Below are 17,958 nucleotides of genomic sequence, written 5' to 3'. Positions count from 1 at the left end.
ACATGGACACACACACACACACACACACACACTGGCTGTGATAGGGCATTGAGCACGAGTCCTTCTCCCAGTGCAGGGATAGCAAGATGGTGCTAGCTGGGCTTCTGGGCTTTCTCTGACTTTGTCTGTCTGCTTGTCTTTTTCTGTGCTCTTCTCTCCATCTCTCTGGTTTCACTCTGTCTCTGTCTCTCTGCCTCTGCCTCTGTCTCTGTGTCTGCCCTCTTTGCTGCAGTCCCCTTTCTGCATGTGAACGGCCTGTGGCACTGTCTTGGAGCTTCTCTCTGGCACTGTAGGAAGCCTCCCACCCCAGGCAACCTGCTGAGTGCAGGTATAGCCCGACCCGCTGAGACCAAGCCCAGCTCCTCCAGGTCCTCGTGCGGCATGGCTGTCTACCACGGTGTCAGGTGGGACTGTAAGGCCAGTGAGACGTTTTGTGCTGGAGAAGGTTGAGGGCCTTGGTGTCTTGGGGTCATATAAAAAGAGGAACACATCTGGGATCCTTGCGTCCTTTCAACAGGTATTTCCTGAGCACGTACTCTGTTCCCAGTCCTAGGTTGAGCCCAGCATGCACCACATGCAAGACTTAGGCAGTCTCTGCCCTCGCGGGGCTCACAATCCAGTGCAAAGCCAACATTAATTAAATCACTTCAGACATCATTATTTAAATGCAACTGGATAAGGGCTTTGGCCACATACATGGAATTGTGAGCTGCAAAGAGACCTCAATTAGTTGGGGTGAGGGAGGTATCAGGGAAAGTTCCCTGAAGCGATGACATTAGGGAGCTAGAGGCTAAATAAGAGTTACCCAGAGGTTAGCTGGGTACAGTGGTGCATGCCTGTAGTTCCAGCTACTCGGGAGGCTGAGGTGGGAGGATTGCTTGAGCCCAGGAGTCTGAGGATGCAATGAGCTATGGTCATGCCACTGCACTCCAGCCTGGGTGATAGAGACCTTGTCTCTATAAAAGAGAGAGAAAGTAAGAGAGAGGAAGAAGAGTTACCAGAGGGAAGAGGGTGAAAGAGTGTTCCTGAGAGAGGGAACAACTCAGATAAAAGCTCTGAGGTATGTATTTCAGTGGAGCATGTCAGCCCTAGGGGGATCTGGGGTCCCACTCTTCTCTGGCCCATTCAGCCTGACCCCAATTTCCAGATGTTGGGTCCTAGCAGGACTATTAAAAACCTGTAGATTGTCTGGAAGAGGGGGTCAGGCAGGGTGGTGAAGGTCTGGAAGCTGAATCAAGTGAGAGAACACCAAGGAACTGAGGGACTTTAGCAGACAGAAGAGACCCCTCAGGGACTATGTCTCTCCCTTCCCCAACCCCCGTGTCTGCAGAGATGTCCTGGGGCCTGAGAGGCCCTAGAGGCAGAGCTGCCGACTATGTAGAGTAAGGGAGGTAGCTTTTAGCTCCACAGAAGGAAGACATTCCAATGGTCAGAACTGCTCCTGCATCCCACAGCTGGCTGCGGCCTCAGGAGCTAGTGCTCTGGCAGCAGACATGTGCAAATTCCCACTCTCATCCACGGCCTTACCTTCCTTGCAGGCCTCCTGCCCTAGGTCCCTGCCCTCGTCTGGGGAGACGCTTTGCTGAAAGAATGAAGTGGGAGATGGTTTAGAGCCAGGGTACCCTCAATTCGATTCAGTATATCGGAGGGAAGAGGGCTCCGTTGTCTTACAGATGGCGAGCTAAGGCCCAGAGAGGGCGAGGCCCTTGCCCATGGTCACACAAGCTAGTGACACATGAGAACTGGACACTCCAGTGTCTGTCCACCCCAGTGCTTGGCCATCCTGTCCCTGGAGGCCTCTCTCTCTCTGACGCTTGGACCTCTGAAAGCCTTCATGGTATATACTCTGCACAGGGCCAGGCCATCAGAGACTGAGGAGAAAGTCACCCTTTGGCATGTCCCCTGCCTTGCTGGGCTCTCGCCCTGCCTTTAAGCACTGTAAAGAGAAAACAGAATGTTTTTCTATTTTTCTTTTTGTGACCCATTTGAAAAAACCCTTGCACAGCCAAAACAAGGAATATGTTGGAACTTCTGCTGGTTCAATGTTCCCTACAGCAAACAGATTCTTCCGGATCCCAGCCCTTCTGTGTCCCCCACGAGACTTCTGCTGGTTTGGTGTTTGGGGGCGGGGGGCAGTGCGGGACAGCTCAAGCACACTGCGTCCCTGCAGCATGTTTTAGAGTCTGGGAGTGGGTGGCTGCAGCCGCAGGCGGTTGAGAGGATGGGAGAGGTGTGGTTTCAGTAATAGGTCCTAGGATTTTCTGGCTGTATAATGCTTTGTTCTGTGGAATTCTGCTCACAGAGCTGGGAAGAAGTGGGGAGAGTCCAGCAAAGGGGATAGTGAGCCCCCAGCCCCATCTCCTCTGATCTAGTCACCATTTGAGAAGCTACATAGCTGCGTTTTGTTTGTTTATTATTAAGAAAAGGTACTAATGCCTAAATGGGAAAGAAAGAAAAAGAAAGAAAGAGAAGGCTTAAAAATTACTTATCAACAGTTGATTTCACAGATGGGTAAGCTGAGGCCTAAAAGCTTCTCATTGTTTCTGAATGAAACTGACCCCAGCTTTTTAACTGTTTTAGGAATCCAGAGTCCTCAGAGAATCTCAAATAAGCTGTGGGTACTCTCCCCCTCCCAAAATGCCCACTCACCGCAACGTGCAGAATGCTGTTATTTTCCACAGTTCCTCCTACTCCAAAGTCTGACTGTGGACCTCAAGGTCAGACCCCCTCTAATCTGAGAGTACCAGGTATTGGAAAAAGCAATGGACTATGAATCAGCAGTCCTGGGTTCAAGGTCTTGGCCCCAGTTTCTTCAGCTTTGGAATAGGAGGGGGTGGACTTCAAAAGTAAGACATTGTGGGCTATACAAAGTTCTGATGCAGCCACATGTGGCCCATACTCTAGCCCAGTGCATGGTGCTGCCTCTGTGGCCCACCCCAGCTCTTTCCCTTCCCTCAGGCATTCTAACCTGTCTATTCTGGGTTCCACATCCTGGGTGATCAAATCAGCCAGCCTGGGCTATGTGTTACTGACCACCAAAGGGTTTTGGATGCAGATTCTCTCGCAGATAACAGATCTATCTGCATTTGACCAGGAACTTTCTGAAATCACCCCCAGCTCATCTCAGAGAAGTGAAATGCTTAAGTATCTTAACCAAGAGTGGGGAAATTTTGGGGAAGAGGCTGGGCTTTGATTATGAGGTGCCTGCCATGTAGCATTTAGGCAAGATAATGAGTAGCTAAAAATACGGGGCTAGAGTTCCGAAGACAGGGGGGGACTCTGGATGTGGATTTCAGTTTTGGGTGATGGTCAATGGCTTTAATTATTTGAGAAGTCATGGACTCCTTTGCAGAGCTGATGACTATGCATCCTTTGCCCGGAACAATGCACAGACACAGAATCATTTTAATACAGTTTTAAGTGGGTTCACAAATGTCCAGAGCCTCCCCAGAGATCACAGCTAATGGCCCCTGGTAGAAGGGATGGGCGGGAGTGGTAAGAGGGTGGGTGGAAAGAGACCGGGAGAGGTGGGGCAGCGAAGGCATTTTCAGTGATGGGGGAGACCAGGAGAGCACGGCGACCCAGAAACAAAAGGAAGGGTGAGCTCAAAGCTATGTTCAGTGAGGCCAAATGCTACCTGGGGTGGGGTAGGCAAGGTGCATTAGGCTCCAGCGGGGACTGCAAGGGGTAGTGGTGAGGGTGGGAGGAGGCATGGGTGGGCGAACCTGGCGCAGGCATTTCTTTCATGGAGCCCCGGGGGCGGCAGCCAGATTGTGGTGGGTTCATGGAGTGTGGGAGGTGGGAAGAGGAGGCGGCGGATGTCGGACATTTGTTCTGGAAGTTTGGCAGCAAAGAAGAAGGGAGGAAGGAAACAGCCCAGGCTGCTGGGTCGAGAGAAAGGTTCCTGGTTGTTTTGTTTTATTTGAGGAGGTTGTTTTATTTTTCTGGAAGGAGGGAGACCTCAACATATTTGAGGAAACAGTCAATGAAGAGCAGACACTAAAGACTACTGTAAGGGGCCCAGACAGTCAGACCCCCACGGAGCCCAGAGTGGAGGGAAGTGTTTGCTGAGTGCTGTCCCCAGAAGGCCGCAATAGATAATAAGTGTTCCTGTTTGCTGAGACTCACAGGTGTAACATGGCTCTGAGTGGTTTGGGGTGAAGGTGAAGAGGCTTCCTTTAGAGAAAGTGGCAGCAACCAGTCTTGGGCAGCAGAGACCCCTCACAAACGTCCCCACGAGGGAGCGGGGCTGGTCCCATCTTTCGAATGAGGAAACTGAGGCCCAGAAGGGTAAGCAAGCTGGTAGCCAAGCTGAGTGAGGGCTCAGGTCTTCTGGCTCCCCATCTAGTGCTCCTGGAGCTGCATTTGACTGCCATGTCAACTCTTCCTGCTGTTTCAGGCCAGAGAGGGCGGTGGGCCCCTGTGGGCTGGCAGCCAGCTACGCCCAGGACACCTTGCCTGCCAGGCAGCTAGAAAGCAATTTCCCAGCGTGAATCTTGCTTTTCACAGCCCATTAGCACGTTCCCACATTCTCAGCCACGCGCACCGGACTCACTGTCACTGTGCCCTCTCTGTCTGTCTGCCGGAGGGGGGCCTCCCTGCCTGCCCACACTCCTTCTCGTCCACTCTCAGGGGCAGGCTATTCAGCCCTGGTGAGCTGCCCCTTCCCCACCTCGCTATGGCTCCCACATACCTCCACCTTGGCTTGCTTCTTCCCCAAGTTTGGCAAACAATGTCCATTTTGTTTCTGATGATGCCAGCTGTCCTCCTCCCTTCGTGGATAATGATGCCTACACAAGGCATTGTTCCTTGAGCATTTACTATACCCCAGGGACTCTGCCAAACTCATTGCCTACCTTATTATCTCATTGAATCCTTGAAACAACTGCATAGGGTTGGTACTATTGTTGTCCATATTTTGCAGTAGGGGGGAAACAGGCTTACTGAGGTGAAGTAGCTTGCTAGGAAGTAGCTGACCCACTATGTGAACTCTGCTTGGTCTGATTCAGGAGTGCCTGCTCTTCTCTATGAAGAACCGTGCTCTCCAATGTGGCAGTCATTAGCCACATATAGTTATTTAGATTAAATAAAATAAGAAATTTGGTGCTCAGTTCCGCTGGTCCCATTTCAAGTGCTCTGTAGAATCTGTGGCTGGTGGCTGCTGCGGTGGACAGCTCAGAGTGTGTGCATCATCACAGGAAGTTCTATTGGATGGCACTGGTATGAAACACTAGAGCTGAAAAGCTACTGCATTCCTGAGCCTCATCCCTACCCTAGCCTCCACATTGCAGATGAAGAGACTGTGACCCCCACTGGGGCCGGTTCTTGCCTAAGTCCTCCCAGCAGGGCTGAGGGCTGAGACTTGGTTCCTCCAGTGTCTGCCTGTCTATCTCTCCCCCACACACCCTTCCCTGCCTACATTCTGTGACCCTCTGGCTCACATGGATACACGCTTCATACCTAGGGTGATATACATGTGCTTTGTCACACCTACAGCCTCACAGCATCACACTCTTAGGGGCTAGACCAGGTTGCCAATACATGCCTATGGCCAGATACCCACCCCTTGCACCCAGGAACACTTCCCCCACCCCTCCTCCTTTGCACCCAAGGGCATTCCCCTACACCTCTCGAGGAATTCAGAAACACTTTCACAGGCACTTCCAGGACTGCCCATGGCCATCTGCCACAGCCCTCACACCCAGGCCTCATCCCTTCCTCTTGGGACTCTTGGCCATCACCTCCCACCCCTGCCCTCCCAACCTTGGCCTCCTTGCCTCTCCTGCCCTGTCCTGTTCCCAAGTTCCTGCCCACCTGCCCATCTGCTGGCTGCCTGCTCAGCTCAGGGCCACAAGAGGAGTGGGCTGGCTCTTCTGTTTGCCAGGGTTTCTGGGCTGTGGCCACTTGTTCATGCAGGACAAGAATACAGAAACATGTTTTTTTTTTTTTTTCTTTTTTAAACAGAAGATAAAAAAGGGAGGAGGTTAGGGCTGCCGACTCACTGCCCTCATTCTCATTTTGGCTATGACTTTCCTCTGATTCCTACCGCCATGGCAGATAGGGTTGGAGCCTGGGGGTGCATAGGTAGCAGCCCAGCCCCTTTTCTCGCCTCATTTGCCCCCCTTCTCCTCAAACCATGTCCCATGTGCTTGGTACTGTGTCAAGTGTTTTGCACCAGTTACCTCACTTAATCTCCCCGACAGACCCAGGAGGTAGAGGCTGTTATTACCCTCTAACAGGAAGACGCAGAAACGTGATGTGTCAAGTTCAGCATCACACAGTTGGAGGTGAGCTAGGATTGGACTATGGGTCTTTGTGACCCCAGAGCCTCTGCTCTTGAGGACCACATTCTCCTGTCGTGGTTGAGTCAGAAGAAAAAGTGCAAGGGACCTGGATTCTCTTCACAGCCTCAATTAGGAATATGCCTGCTCACTTGAGGCCTCGGTTTCCTGATCTATTAAATGGGAGAGCAGAATTCCAACTCCACAGGATTGCTGTGAGGGTCAAAAGGGTGCTTAGTGGTAAATGTACATTTGAAGGGAAGAAGACTTCTGAGCTTGTGAGGGGCTGGTGCCTTCCAGATCATCAGCTCTAAGCTTGTTTTGAGAAACTCCTCCCTCTGAGCATCTGATAAAAGCTATGCACCCTTACCTCCCTCCAAAAAATGCACTTGCTTACACTTGGATGTACAGGTGTCCTTCGAGGGGCTCAGGGTCCCCGCACTACCCCATCTATGGCATGGACTCCTGGTGAGGAGCCTCTAATTTACACAAAAGCTTGGTGCTGTTCGGAAGAGGAACTTCAGCAAGTATGGCTTCTCTTGTTTTATAGACATAGCTCTTACGGCCTTGGCTTACTGAGCCAGAGCCCAGTCTCATGGGGCCTGTCAGGCCTCCCTGAGCAGAGCCCTCGCTGGCCCCTATCAGTGCGGATTTCCAAGGGAGACAGGATACGCAGCAGGACTTCCCCAGAAGGTGCTGGGCAGTGCTGGGCTGCCTGAGAAAAAATCACCCACAGACAGAGTTAAAATGAAATTACAAATTCCCTGGGCCTACACCCAGAGGTGCTGATTTAGGAGTTCTGGGTGGGTCCTTGGAATCTGCTTATTTTTTCTTTTGAGACAGAGTCTTGCTGTGTCACCCAGGCTGGAGTGCAGCGATGCTATCTCAGCTCACTACAATCTCCAACTCGAGCACTTAAGTGATCCTCCTACATCAGCCTCCTGAGTAGCTGGGAACACAGACATGCGCCACCATGCCCAGCAGTAGAGACAGAGTTTCGCCATGTTGCCCAGGCTGGTCTCAAACTCCTAGGCTCAAGCGATTCTCCCACCTTGGCCTCCCAAAGTGCCGGGATTGCAGGCATGAGCCACCATGCCCGGCCAGAATCTGTTTTTTCAAAGATCCTTCAGCGGATTCTCAGGCAGCCAGTTTGATAATCATTGATCTAAGGTCTTTACCTAAAATGGAGTTTTGCCTCTCTAATGGAGAAATTACACTCATCCCTCCCTCCTGCTGTACAACCATCCCTTCCTCAATCCCTCCATCCACCCACACATATTAATTGAGCTGTAGCTCTGGACCAAGCTGTGTCAGGTGCTGATGAGCAGGACGAGACCCAGCTCCTGCACCCTGGAGCTCACAACCTTCCCTGCTTCCTGCCCTTCTCTTCCTGGAGTTCTCAGAACCTTGCCCAGATGTGGCCACTTTAAGCTTTTTTCTCATAGGGCTTTTGAGAATCATGGCCCCCAGCTAGAGGGGGACCTAAAGGTCTTTGAGGTCCATCCCCATCCCTGGGTAGGGCGGGCATGTTTGAGAGACCAGTTGTCCCCCATCTTCCTTAGATGCCTGTTCCTATTCCTAACACCCCATCTGAAAATTTCCTCTCCTGTCTCACTCCATTTTCTCTCACTCTTGCTGAAATCCACCTCCTTCTCCTGCAAGTCACACTCATGGAGGCTCTATTGGCATTAGACACTGGGTATTCAAGCACTGGGGACAGAGGAAGAAAGTGAAAGTCCTGGCCCTCAGGAACTCACTGTCAGGGTGGGAGAAATAAGCTGGTGGAGGAGCCACCACCAGTCTGAGTTAGATGGTGGTGTAGGGTTGTGATATTATGATATCATAAGAAATCTAGAAATATGTAGTTGGTCATTATCCCTGGTTCTTGGCGCAGAGCTCCCCAAACCCTTGTAATTTTCTAAGCGATGGAGGTACTAACAGCATCTTTTGTTCTAGTATTTGGTCTTAGAACCCAGTTCCTGACTCAAAGCTCCCAACTGCCTTAGAATTTCCTGGGTGATGAGAGCATCTTTTGTTCTAATGAGGCAGCTTTGGGTGGGTGCCTGTGTGGGAGCTGGTCACAGAAAAACCAAACCATGGCCAGAAGCTTAGAGCTTTCAGCCCCTCCCTGCATTCTCAGGGAGGGGAGAGGGGCTGGGGATTGAGTTAATAAACAATCATGCCTAGTGATGAGACCTCCATAAAGGTCTCTTAAGTACGGAGCTTGGAGACCTTCCGGGTTGGTGAACACATCCACATGCCCCGAGGGTGACACACCCCAACTCCATGGGGACAAAAGTTCCTGTGTTCAAGATCCTTCCAGACCTTGCTCTGTGCCCCTCTTCATCTAGCTGTTCATCTGTACCCTTTATCATAACCTCTGTTGTAAACACACACACATGCACAACTGGTAAATGTAAGTAAGCGTTTTCCTGAGTTTTGTGAGCCATCATAGAAAATTCTAAAAGGAGGAGGTTGTGGGATCCCCTAGTCACCAGCCAGGTTGGACAGAATTGTGGGTAACCTGAGGACCCACTATTTGTGATTGGTATCTGAAGCAAGGCGATCGTCTTGTAGGTTTTAGCCCTTAGCTTGTGGGGTCTGCACTAACTCTAGGTAGTTAGTTTCATAACTGAATTATAGGATACCCAACTGGTGTCCAGAGAATAAGTTGCTGTGAAAAAAAAAAAAAACCCTTTATGGTGGCCAGAAGTGTTGTGGGAATGATGGAAGAAAAATGAATTTTTTCTAAGCAGGGGTGCTCTGGAAGCATGGAATAGGGGCTGCACAGCAGGGGAGAGTCTCAGGGAGGGGACTGTGGTCTTGCTGCTTTCTTCCTGGTACCATATGGACAGGCTGCATGCCCCAAGGAGGAGCCACAGCTGTGCGAGGCCCTCTGCATGCCCATGAATTCTGGCCCCCTTTAGCTTTCCTACAAGGTTATATTTCTTGGTCTCTAGTCCGTATCCTGGCTCCTTCCTCCTCATCCTTCTTTACAGTTTCCCAGCCGCTCATTTCCTGCTGCCCAGACATGAAGCCAGTGATACCATGCTCAGGGCTGTGTGCAGAGCAGGCATCTGTGCTAGCCTGCAGGCTTCTTCAGTGCCTGCCAGCATCCTCCTCTGCCTTGTCAGCCTCATCTTTTTGTGGACTTGGAGCTGCCCATAAGCTTGGGATGGGGCATCCAAGTTTGGAGGATGTGATGTGTGCAGCCATGTCAAAAACCTGGGCATGGCCCAGCCTGCCAGGAAGTGGAAGGCTTACTTGATGTGGAAGTCACACACCCAAGAGTGCTAACATCTGAGTTCTAGACACAGCTCTGCCTGTTATGAACCATTTGACCTTGAGAAATCTACACTGGAACTCAAAGTCTTGAGGAATCATAATCTGCATTTTAACGAGGTACCTGGGTGACTTCCCTGGACATTTAGATTTGGGAAGCCTGCCCAGGAGATTCTCTTCTTCCATTAGCATGGGGTTAGGGTGCTATAGTGGTGACCACGGTCAGTATTGGGCCCTTTAGGCGTCTCCTCTGTATATGAAGGGATTGGAGTGCATGGCCTTTGTGGCAAAGAGAGCAAAATGGCATCTAGACTCCAGATCTAGCCCTTAGACAAGTTTTGTTTGGCCTAATACCATCCTCAAATTCTTTTGGAATAGGTGCCAGTATTTAAAAATTGGGAAATTTCTCATCAATATCTAGTTTTGTAGCTTTTCCTGAAAAATCAAATGAGGTAGGAAATGGGCCACATTCTACATGGTGACAATGTTTTCCCCTGTGAGGTAGAAAACTCACAGACCTTGCCCCAAGTTCTCTTATAATTACTAATAGTTTGAGGATAAAATCCCAAGAGTCTCTTAAAACATGAAAAGATGCTCAGCTTCACTCTTAATATGACAATTACAAATTGAATTACAGCAAATTGCCATTTTCCACCTGTCTCTTTAGCAGACATAAAAAGTTTGATAATACTCTGTGTTGACAAGGGCAAAGAAAACTGGCACCCTTGCATTCTAGTGGGAAGGTGAGTTGGTACAATCTTTAATATGGACAATCTCTCATTATCCATTGAAATCAGCAAACAACACCTACCCCTTGACCAGATAACATAAGTTCTGGAAATGTACCCCACACAGACACATGCATACATAGGATATATAATTCTAATGCACACACGCACGGCTAGTCATTGTAGCATTGTTTGTAATGGCTATAGATTGAAACTAATCTGAGTGCCCATCGGTAGGGGACTGGCTGAATAAAGGATCAGACAGCCATACAATTACATACTAAGTAACAAGGAACTCTTATGTTATGATACGGAAAGAGGATCTCTAAAAATATATTATTCACTGAAAAAAGGAAGGTGGAGAACAGTATACAATGTCCAGTACCATTAGTGTGTGGGACACCGTCTGTGGAAAGAGACTCAAGGACATGGTAACAGTGGTAATCTCTGGGAAGGGGACCTCAGAGGCTGTAGTACAGGGGCGAGAGGGAGTCATTTTACTACCTATACCTTTATATCTTTTGAACTTTGAGCCATGTCCATGTTTACCTACTGAAAGAATAAAACACTAAAAACTTTCAGAGACCTGGATTCTGCAGTTCTAACACTACATGATTCTAATGTTTTACAGTGTGGTGAGCCCAACTTTGATGACGTTGGCAGGCTCCTCTCACTTGAGGCGAAGCTTCTCATCTTCTGCTTCTGGGTCCATCTTCTGGGTCTCTCTGGCCTTGCTCTGTCCCTGAGTTGGGCCACAGAAGCCCCTGTGAGCTTGAGCAGCGCTGATGAAGGGCTTCCTTCTAGCGTAGGGCAGCGACGTGAACTCCAGCATCTCCTAGGGACACAGCCCTTGGGCGTTCCCTCACCCTCTCCACCTTCTCTGTCCTCCTAGGGGAGCTTTCTCCGTGGTGCGAAGGTGTGTGAAGGTGCTGGCCGGCCAGGAGTATGCTGCCAAGATCATCAACACCAAGAAGCTGTCAGCCAGAGGTAAGTGCCTGATCTCTACCCTGCCCACCCTCCAGGGCTCTCCTCTCTCCCCTTACCTGTACTGCTTGGTTTAGACCAGGACCCAGGGCCGAGCCCATGGGTAATACTTATGGCAGGGGTAGGGGCTGCTCTTCCTGGGGGTGTCATGAGAATAGACCTTCCCTTTTTCCTTCTTTTCATTTTTTCGAGGCTGGAGACCATAGCCTCACCCAGACAGGCCAAGCTCTGTGCCTCACAGGTGAGGACTGAGACACCAGATGGGCCCTCCTTTCTCTGCTCTTCTGCCACTCACTGTCACTTCTCCCCTCCAGACCTCTACCCTTGCCATTCCCTCTGCCTGAACTCCATCTCCTGGCTCCTTTCATGAATGGCTTTTTCTCAGCCGTCAGGTCTCAGCTTAAGGTCAAATCCTTTGAGAGGTTTTCCTGACCCCCCAATCTGACGAGGCCTCCTCCATTTTCTGTCTCTCTCTCTCTCTTTTTTTTTTCTTTCTGAGATGGAGTTTCACTCTTGTCACCCAGGCTGGAGTGCAGTGGTGCGATCTTGGCTCACTGCAACCTCCTCCTCCTGGGTTCAAGCGATTCTCCTGCCTCAGCCTCCCGAGTAGCTGGGATTACAAGCACCCAGCACCACGCCTGGCTAATTTTTTTTCTTTGTATTTTTAGTAGTGATGGGGTTTCACCATGTTGGCCAGGCTGGTCTCGAACTCTTGACCTCAGATGATCTGTCCGCCTTGGCCTCCCAAAGTGCTGGGATTACATGCGTGAGCCATCACGCCTCACCTATTTTCTCTCTCTTATTACTGTTTATTTCCTTTATGGCTTTCCCTGACCTAGACTCATCCTGTTTACTGATAAGGCCCCTTGTTTAATACCCACCTCCCTTTTTGGGCTGTAGACTTCAAGAGTGTGGGCTACTCCGCACCCAGCACCTAGGACAGCACCTGCCACTCAGAGAGGGGCCAGTGAACTCCAAGTGCGCTTGGCTTCAGCTACGCCACTCTTGGGTCCTCCAGAGAGTGGGTCTGGGATATTATCTGAGTTTTGGAAAAGATGCCCAGATAACTCTAATTTGCAGATGAGTTTGAGAACCATGGCCCTAAGAAGCAGTCCTGGGCCAGTGACATCAGCATCCCCAGCAGCTTGTTAGAAAAGCAAAGCCTAAAGCCCCACACCAGACTTGAAGAATCTGAATCTGCATTTTAACAAGATACCTGGGTGATTGTGGACATTAAAATTTGGGAAGCCTGCCCAGGAGATGAGCTTCTTGCCATTACTGTGTGTTTGAGACAGTGATGGTGGTAACCACGGTCAGTGTGTTGGAAAGTGTTATCTTCAAAGATGCCAGTCCCCACCCTGAATGAAATGGTGTATAAGCTTTCCTTGGGACTGCCTGGTGGTGGAGAGAATTCTGTTGGGTGAGGTGGGGGCAGGTGTGAGCTGTACAATCCATGGTTTGTGCAGTGTGGGAGATGTTGTGTGAGAGGCTGGCAGAGTGTCCAGGTGTTTGACAGGCACAGCTGTGTGGGGCCAGGGGCCAGCAGGTGCAGGTTCGTGGCGGTCCTCACAGTGGCTGGTACAGGAGGCTCATGCTGCTCCCAGCAGGCCTCCCAGCAGGCCTCATGTTGGACTGTGTGTTGCTGCCTTTCTTCCCTGGCTCAGTGTTGCTGGGAGCTCAGCACTTTCTTCCAGTTACCGACCTCCCCCCATGTCTTGCAGGTCAAAGAGGATCAGCAGAGGCGGTGGCTGGGGGTAGGGTGAGGGTCTCTGAAGGGCCAGAAGCCCCACGTGGTACATAGTCAGTGTGAAAAGTCCAAGCTTGTGGAAGGCTGGGAGCTAGAGACAGGGCAGGCAGGAATGCCGGCAGGAGTGTTGCCTCATGGCCAGATGCCTGGATTGGCCTTGTCATTGCTGTGTGACTAGCAGCAGTCTGGTGCCCTCTCTGTGCATTGGGTGTTGAGGAACCAAGGGAGATGTCCCAATCCCTGAGATATAACAGGGACAGGGGGTGACGGGTTGAGGTTGCCCCAACAGGAGAGAGGGTCAGGCACCAAGGTCATCCCTGGATGCTGGGATCACAGGTTAGTTCACCACACTCTCGGGGCACGTCCACACACACCCTTGCATGTTGACCAAAAGAGACAGATGTGTATGGGAGAGTGGAAGGGTCATGGCTCCTGTTTTGGAAAGTGACTAAGCACTCCTGGGACAGTGCAGACCCTGGGCTATGCCAGACGGCCACTTCCCAAGCCGCCTCTCTTTGGCAACTTGTTGAGTCCTTGACCTCTTCGAAGGAAGGTGGCTGGGCCTAGGTGAGTGTAGAGGGTGGGGGTGGGGAGGTTATCAGGAAACCTTCCGGAAAAGTCTGCCAACTGCCAGCTGCTTTTCTTCCCAGCGGGAGAGGAGGAGCAGAGCTTCTTTTAGCATGATTCTTTGTTTGCCACTCATGGTGCCTCGGGGGCGGGGAGGGGGGGTTAATGCTGAATATTTGGCAACACACTCTAAGCATCTCCTGCTGGTGCTCCTGGGTGACTTCCGGCAGCGCCCAGCAAGGGCTGTGCCCACCCTCCCGGGAGCTGTGGCTTTTTTTTTGCCCACCCCGCCCAGCCTCTTCTAGCAAGTGGTTCCCAAACCCACGATATATTTGTGTATGTATTTTTAATCTAGTTGTTTAAAAAATGTTCATAGTATAAACAAACCAAAGAAACCATGAAGAAATGAAGTGAAAAGTGAAAATTTTGCCTGTTCCAATCTCTGCCAAATACCTTTGGTAGTTTTTTTAAAAACACAGCTGCCTGAGTTCCACTCATGAGGGTTGGATTCAGTAGGTGGGGCCCAAGCCCCCGCATTAAAAAAATCCTGTCATCAGTAACAGTAGCTATTAACACCGACCTAATACAATAACATAGGCTCAGCACTAACCCCCACTAGGTGCTGTATAGCCTCCTAGCTCATCCTCCCCACGGCACACACAGAGGTAGCATTCTAAGGGCACATTGGACACATGCATAAGGCTGGTGCAGCCAGAGGTGACTGGCCTGGGCACTGTGACCTCCACAGGCCCTACTCTCTAGCTCGAGCATGAGGGGGTCACTTCCTCGGCTCCTCAGTGACCAGTCTCGGAGCACCAGGTGGGGAGCATGATAAGCTCATCCAGCCTACACTATAGTGTCATTCAGGTCCCTGCAAGGAAGCCTCTGAGGGGACGGCAAGACGTGCTTCCCATCTCTCCTGTCCTCCTCCCCACCCCTTGCCTGGCACTCTTGGTCCTTGGGATGATTGCTCTAGCTCCCAGGATCAGGCTGTCCTATGCAGGGAGCAGGTACTTCCTGTTCCCAGACTTGAGGTCTCTTTTCTCTCCTGGCTTGTGTGCCTCTTGCTGGAATCTCGGGCCGCCTGCCTGCTGGAGTCCACTCCCCTCTGGAGGCAGAGCCCTGCCCATTTATATGATTGCAGGTCCTTCCAGACCTGCTCTGTCCTGCCCCACCCTGCTGGGACTGTCTGCTCCCAGGGACCTTACCCCAGAATGTCCATCCACCTCTGCCTGCTGAGCTCTGCTGAGCCTTGCTGTGCTCTTAGCCCCCACACCCTGGAGGTGACCCAACCATCTGGGGAGGAAGCGAAAAGGTTCCCAAGATATTATCATGGGCATTGGGGAAGCTCCCCAGGTCCGCAGGCAGGAGGCTGAAGACTTCTAGCTTCCCTCAGAGCTCTCACCATCATGGGACTCTGCTGAGATGATGGATCGATTCATCAATTAGTTAATTATTAGAATGGGGCTGGGTTCAGTGGCTCACGTCTTTAATCCCAGCACTTTGGGAGGCCGAGGTGGGAGGATCACTTGAGGCCAGGAGTTCAAGACTAGCCTGGGCAATATGGTGAGACCCCCGTCTCTATTAAAAATATAAAAAATTAGCCAGGCGTGGTGGCGGGCGCCTGTAGTCCCAGCTACTCAAGAGGGAGGCTGAGGAGTGAGAATCATCTGAGCCCAGGAAGTGGAGGCTGCAGTGAGCCGTGATCCTGCCACTGCGCTCTAACCTGGGTGATGAGAGTGAAACTGTGTCTCAAAAAAAAATTATTAGAATGGGAAGCAATATAGTATAAGTAGCTATGTACATGGATTGAAATCTCAGCTCTGCCGCTTGTTTGCTATGGGATCTTGGACAAGCTGCTTAGCAGCTCTACATCACGCCCTGGGAACGTGGCAGTGACCAACAGAAAAGGTCTTGCTCTCATTGTGCCCGTTTTCTAGGGAGTGAGACTGAAAATAACATTAAACACATATGTCAGCTGGGTAGCTTCAGGTAGTGACAAGTGTTAACCAAGAAAATAAGACAGGGTATGGGGAGGTGATGCAGCAGGAGGGACACGCTTAGAAAAGGCAGCCAGGGAATCTCTCCAAGGAGGTGATATTGTGCCGGGGCCTGCCTGATGAGAAGACCCAGGGAAGAGCTTTCTAGGCAGAAGGCACAGCAGGTGCAGAGGCCCTGAGGTGGGAAGGAGCTTGGTGTGTCAGGGCAGAGAGGAGGCCAGTGTGGCTGGAGCTTCCTGGCCAAGGTGAGGCCAGACCCAGGGAGGAGTTTGGATTGTGCTCTAAGTACATTGGGAAGCTGTTGGAGAGTTGGAAGCCAAGGAGTGACAGGATTTAACTGATGTTTTAAAAAGAGCTCCTTGGCGGGGCCGGGTGTGGTAATCCCAGCACTTTGGGAGGGTGAGGCGGGCGGATCACAAGGTCAGGAGTTCGAGACCAGCTTGGCCAGGCCAGCATGGTGAAACCCTGTCTCTACTAAAAATACAAAAAATTAGCCTGGCATGGTGGCATGTGCCTGTAGTCCCTGCTACTTGGCAGGCAGAGATTGCAGTGAGCCAAGATCGAGCCACTGCACTCCAGTCTGGGCGACAGAGTGAGACCCTGTTTCAAAAAAAAAGAAAAAAAAAAAGCTCCTTGGCTGAGGGGAGGAGTGGTGGGGAAGGTGCAGGGGTAGAGGCCTCAGAGCTCTGAGTTTTCAGGTGATTTTGGTGAGTGATTTTGATAAAGGGACTGTTCCTTTGTCAACAGGCCTCAGTTTCTCCATCTATATAACAGAGCACGGCCTCGGAGGTCAAAAGAAACATGGTCCCCACATGTCACATGTCCTGAGGTTCTCTGTATATTAGAAAATGAAAACACTGCAAACAGAGTTACCAGAAATATTGTATAATGTATATGTTTACACTCAGTAGGATGAATACTTTCAACAGTGACAATGCAGGTTAATTGTACTATGCATATGATGATGATAAGACTTATAAAATTAGTTCCTAGCATTTCCATCAGTGAGGTCTGGTAACCGTTTAAAGTTGCATCATGGCCAGCGTTTTCTTCTTTCTTGTTTTTTTTTTTTTTTTTTGAGACGGGGTCTCGTTCTGTCACCCAGGCTGGAGTGCAGTGGCGAGATCTCGGCTCACTGCAAGCTCCGCCTCCCGGGCTCACACCATTCTCCTGCCTCAGCCTCCCGAGTAGCTGGGACTACAGGCGCCCGCCTCCTCGCCCGGCTAGTTTTTTTTTTTTGTAGTTTTTAGTAGAGACAGGGTTTCACCGTGTTAGCCAGGATGGTCTTGATCTCCTGACCTCGTGATCTGCCCGTCTTGGCCTCCCAAAGTGCTGGGATTACAGGCTTGAGCCACTGCGCCCGGCCACGTTTTCTTCTTTCAATCTTGTCAATGTTCTCTGCTCCTGGGTAAACTCACAGGGAGAAACAGCAAAATTCCAGATTTGGGGCTCCCGCTTCCTGAATGTATAGCCTAAGCCAGACGCCTCCTTCCCCCTCTGACAGGCCTGATCGTGACCTGCCTGAGTTCTGGTTCTGCTGCGGGTAGGATATGGGAGTAGGGCATGGGATGTGGAGCAGGGAGAGGGCCCTGCCTGGTCAGCTCTGGATGGGCATCCCCTCCTGTGCCCAGGAGTCAGCCTCCCCTCCCCTGGAGGATATGAAAGGAGCCCATGAAGGGAGGGGGAATCAAGGGATGCCCCTCAACCTGGCCCCACCTCCCCATCCCTAGCTTGCAGCTGGTCTTCAGCTGGGGAGTTGAGCCATGGAAACGGAATTGGACTTAATTGCTTTGCTGGTGGAAAAGCCACCTTTCAGTATTGATTTTGGCTTCTGCAGCCCTTGGAGAACAGCCAGTGATTGCTCTAGTGAAGGGGGGAGGGGAAAGGGGAGCAGGTTTCCTGGGGACAAGGGCTAGAACTGTCTCCATTCTCACCACCCCCCCATCCACATACCTGCCCACTCTGAGAGGGCCATTCAGGGCCAGGGTTCTAGTGTTGGCTTGGCCATGAGTGTTGGCATGAGTTTCTTTCTGTGGGTCTTCATTTTCCTATTTGAGAATTGGGGGCAAGTGGAGGTAGTGGTTATGAGCTGGGGCATGGAGAATAGTATAGCCCAGGATTGAAAGCCCAGCTCTGGAGTCTGACTGTCTGGGTACAAATCATGGCTCCACTGCTCACTGCAGGATTGACTTTGGGCAGGTACTTAATCTCTCTGAAGCTCTGTCTCCTCTGGAAAGGCAGAAAAATGATAGTAACTTCCTCAAAGGATTGTATGAGGGCTTGAAAGGCATATAAAGCCCTCTGCACAGTGCTTGGCACAGAGTTTTAAAAAAGGGGTTTCTTTTTACGGTTTTGTTTGTTAAATTAAG

At 50.9% G+C, this 17,958-nt stretch overlaps 1 protein-coding gene across 2 annotated transcripts in view; it reads left to right on the top strand.

Moving 5' to 3' along the window:
- CAMK2A (calcium/calmodulin-dependent protein kinase II alpha) overlaps positions 1-17,958 on the top strand; it is a 71,360-nt gene that overhangs the window by 5,971 nt on the left and 47,431 nt on the right. For both annotated transcript variants that reach the window (XM_011931555.1, XM_011931554.1), the window contains exon 2: positions 11,184-11,278. In XM_011931555.1, coding sequence (XP_011786945.1) covers positions 11,184-11,278 — 95 coding nt within the window. The remainder of the gene's footprint in view (positions 1-11,183; positions 11,279-17,958) is intronic.

Source organism: Colobus angolensis, unplaced genomic scaffold (genome assembly GCF_000951035.1).
Source record: "Colobus angolensis palliatus isolate OR3802 unplaced genomic scaffold, Cang.pa_1.0 Scaffold90, whole genome shotgun sequence".
NCBI classification, from domain to species: Eukaryota; Metazoa; Chordata; class Mammalia; order Primates; family Cercopithecidae; genus Colobus; species Colobus angolensis.
This window is presented reverse-complemented; position numbering and strand designations above follow the sequence as displayed.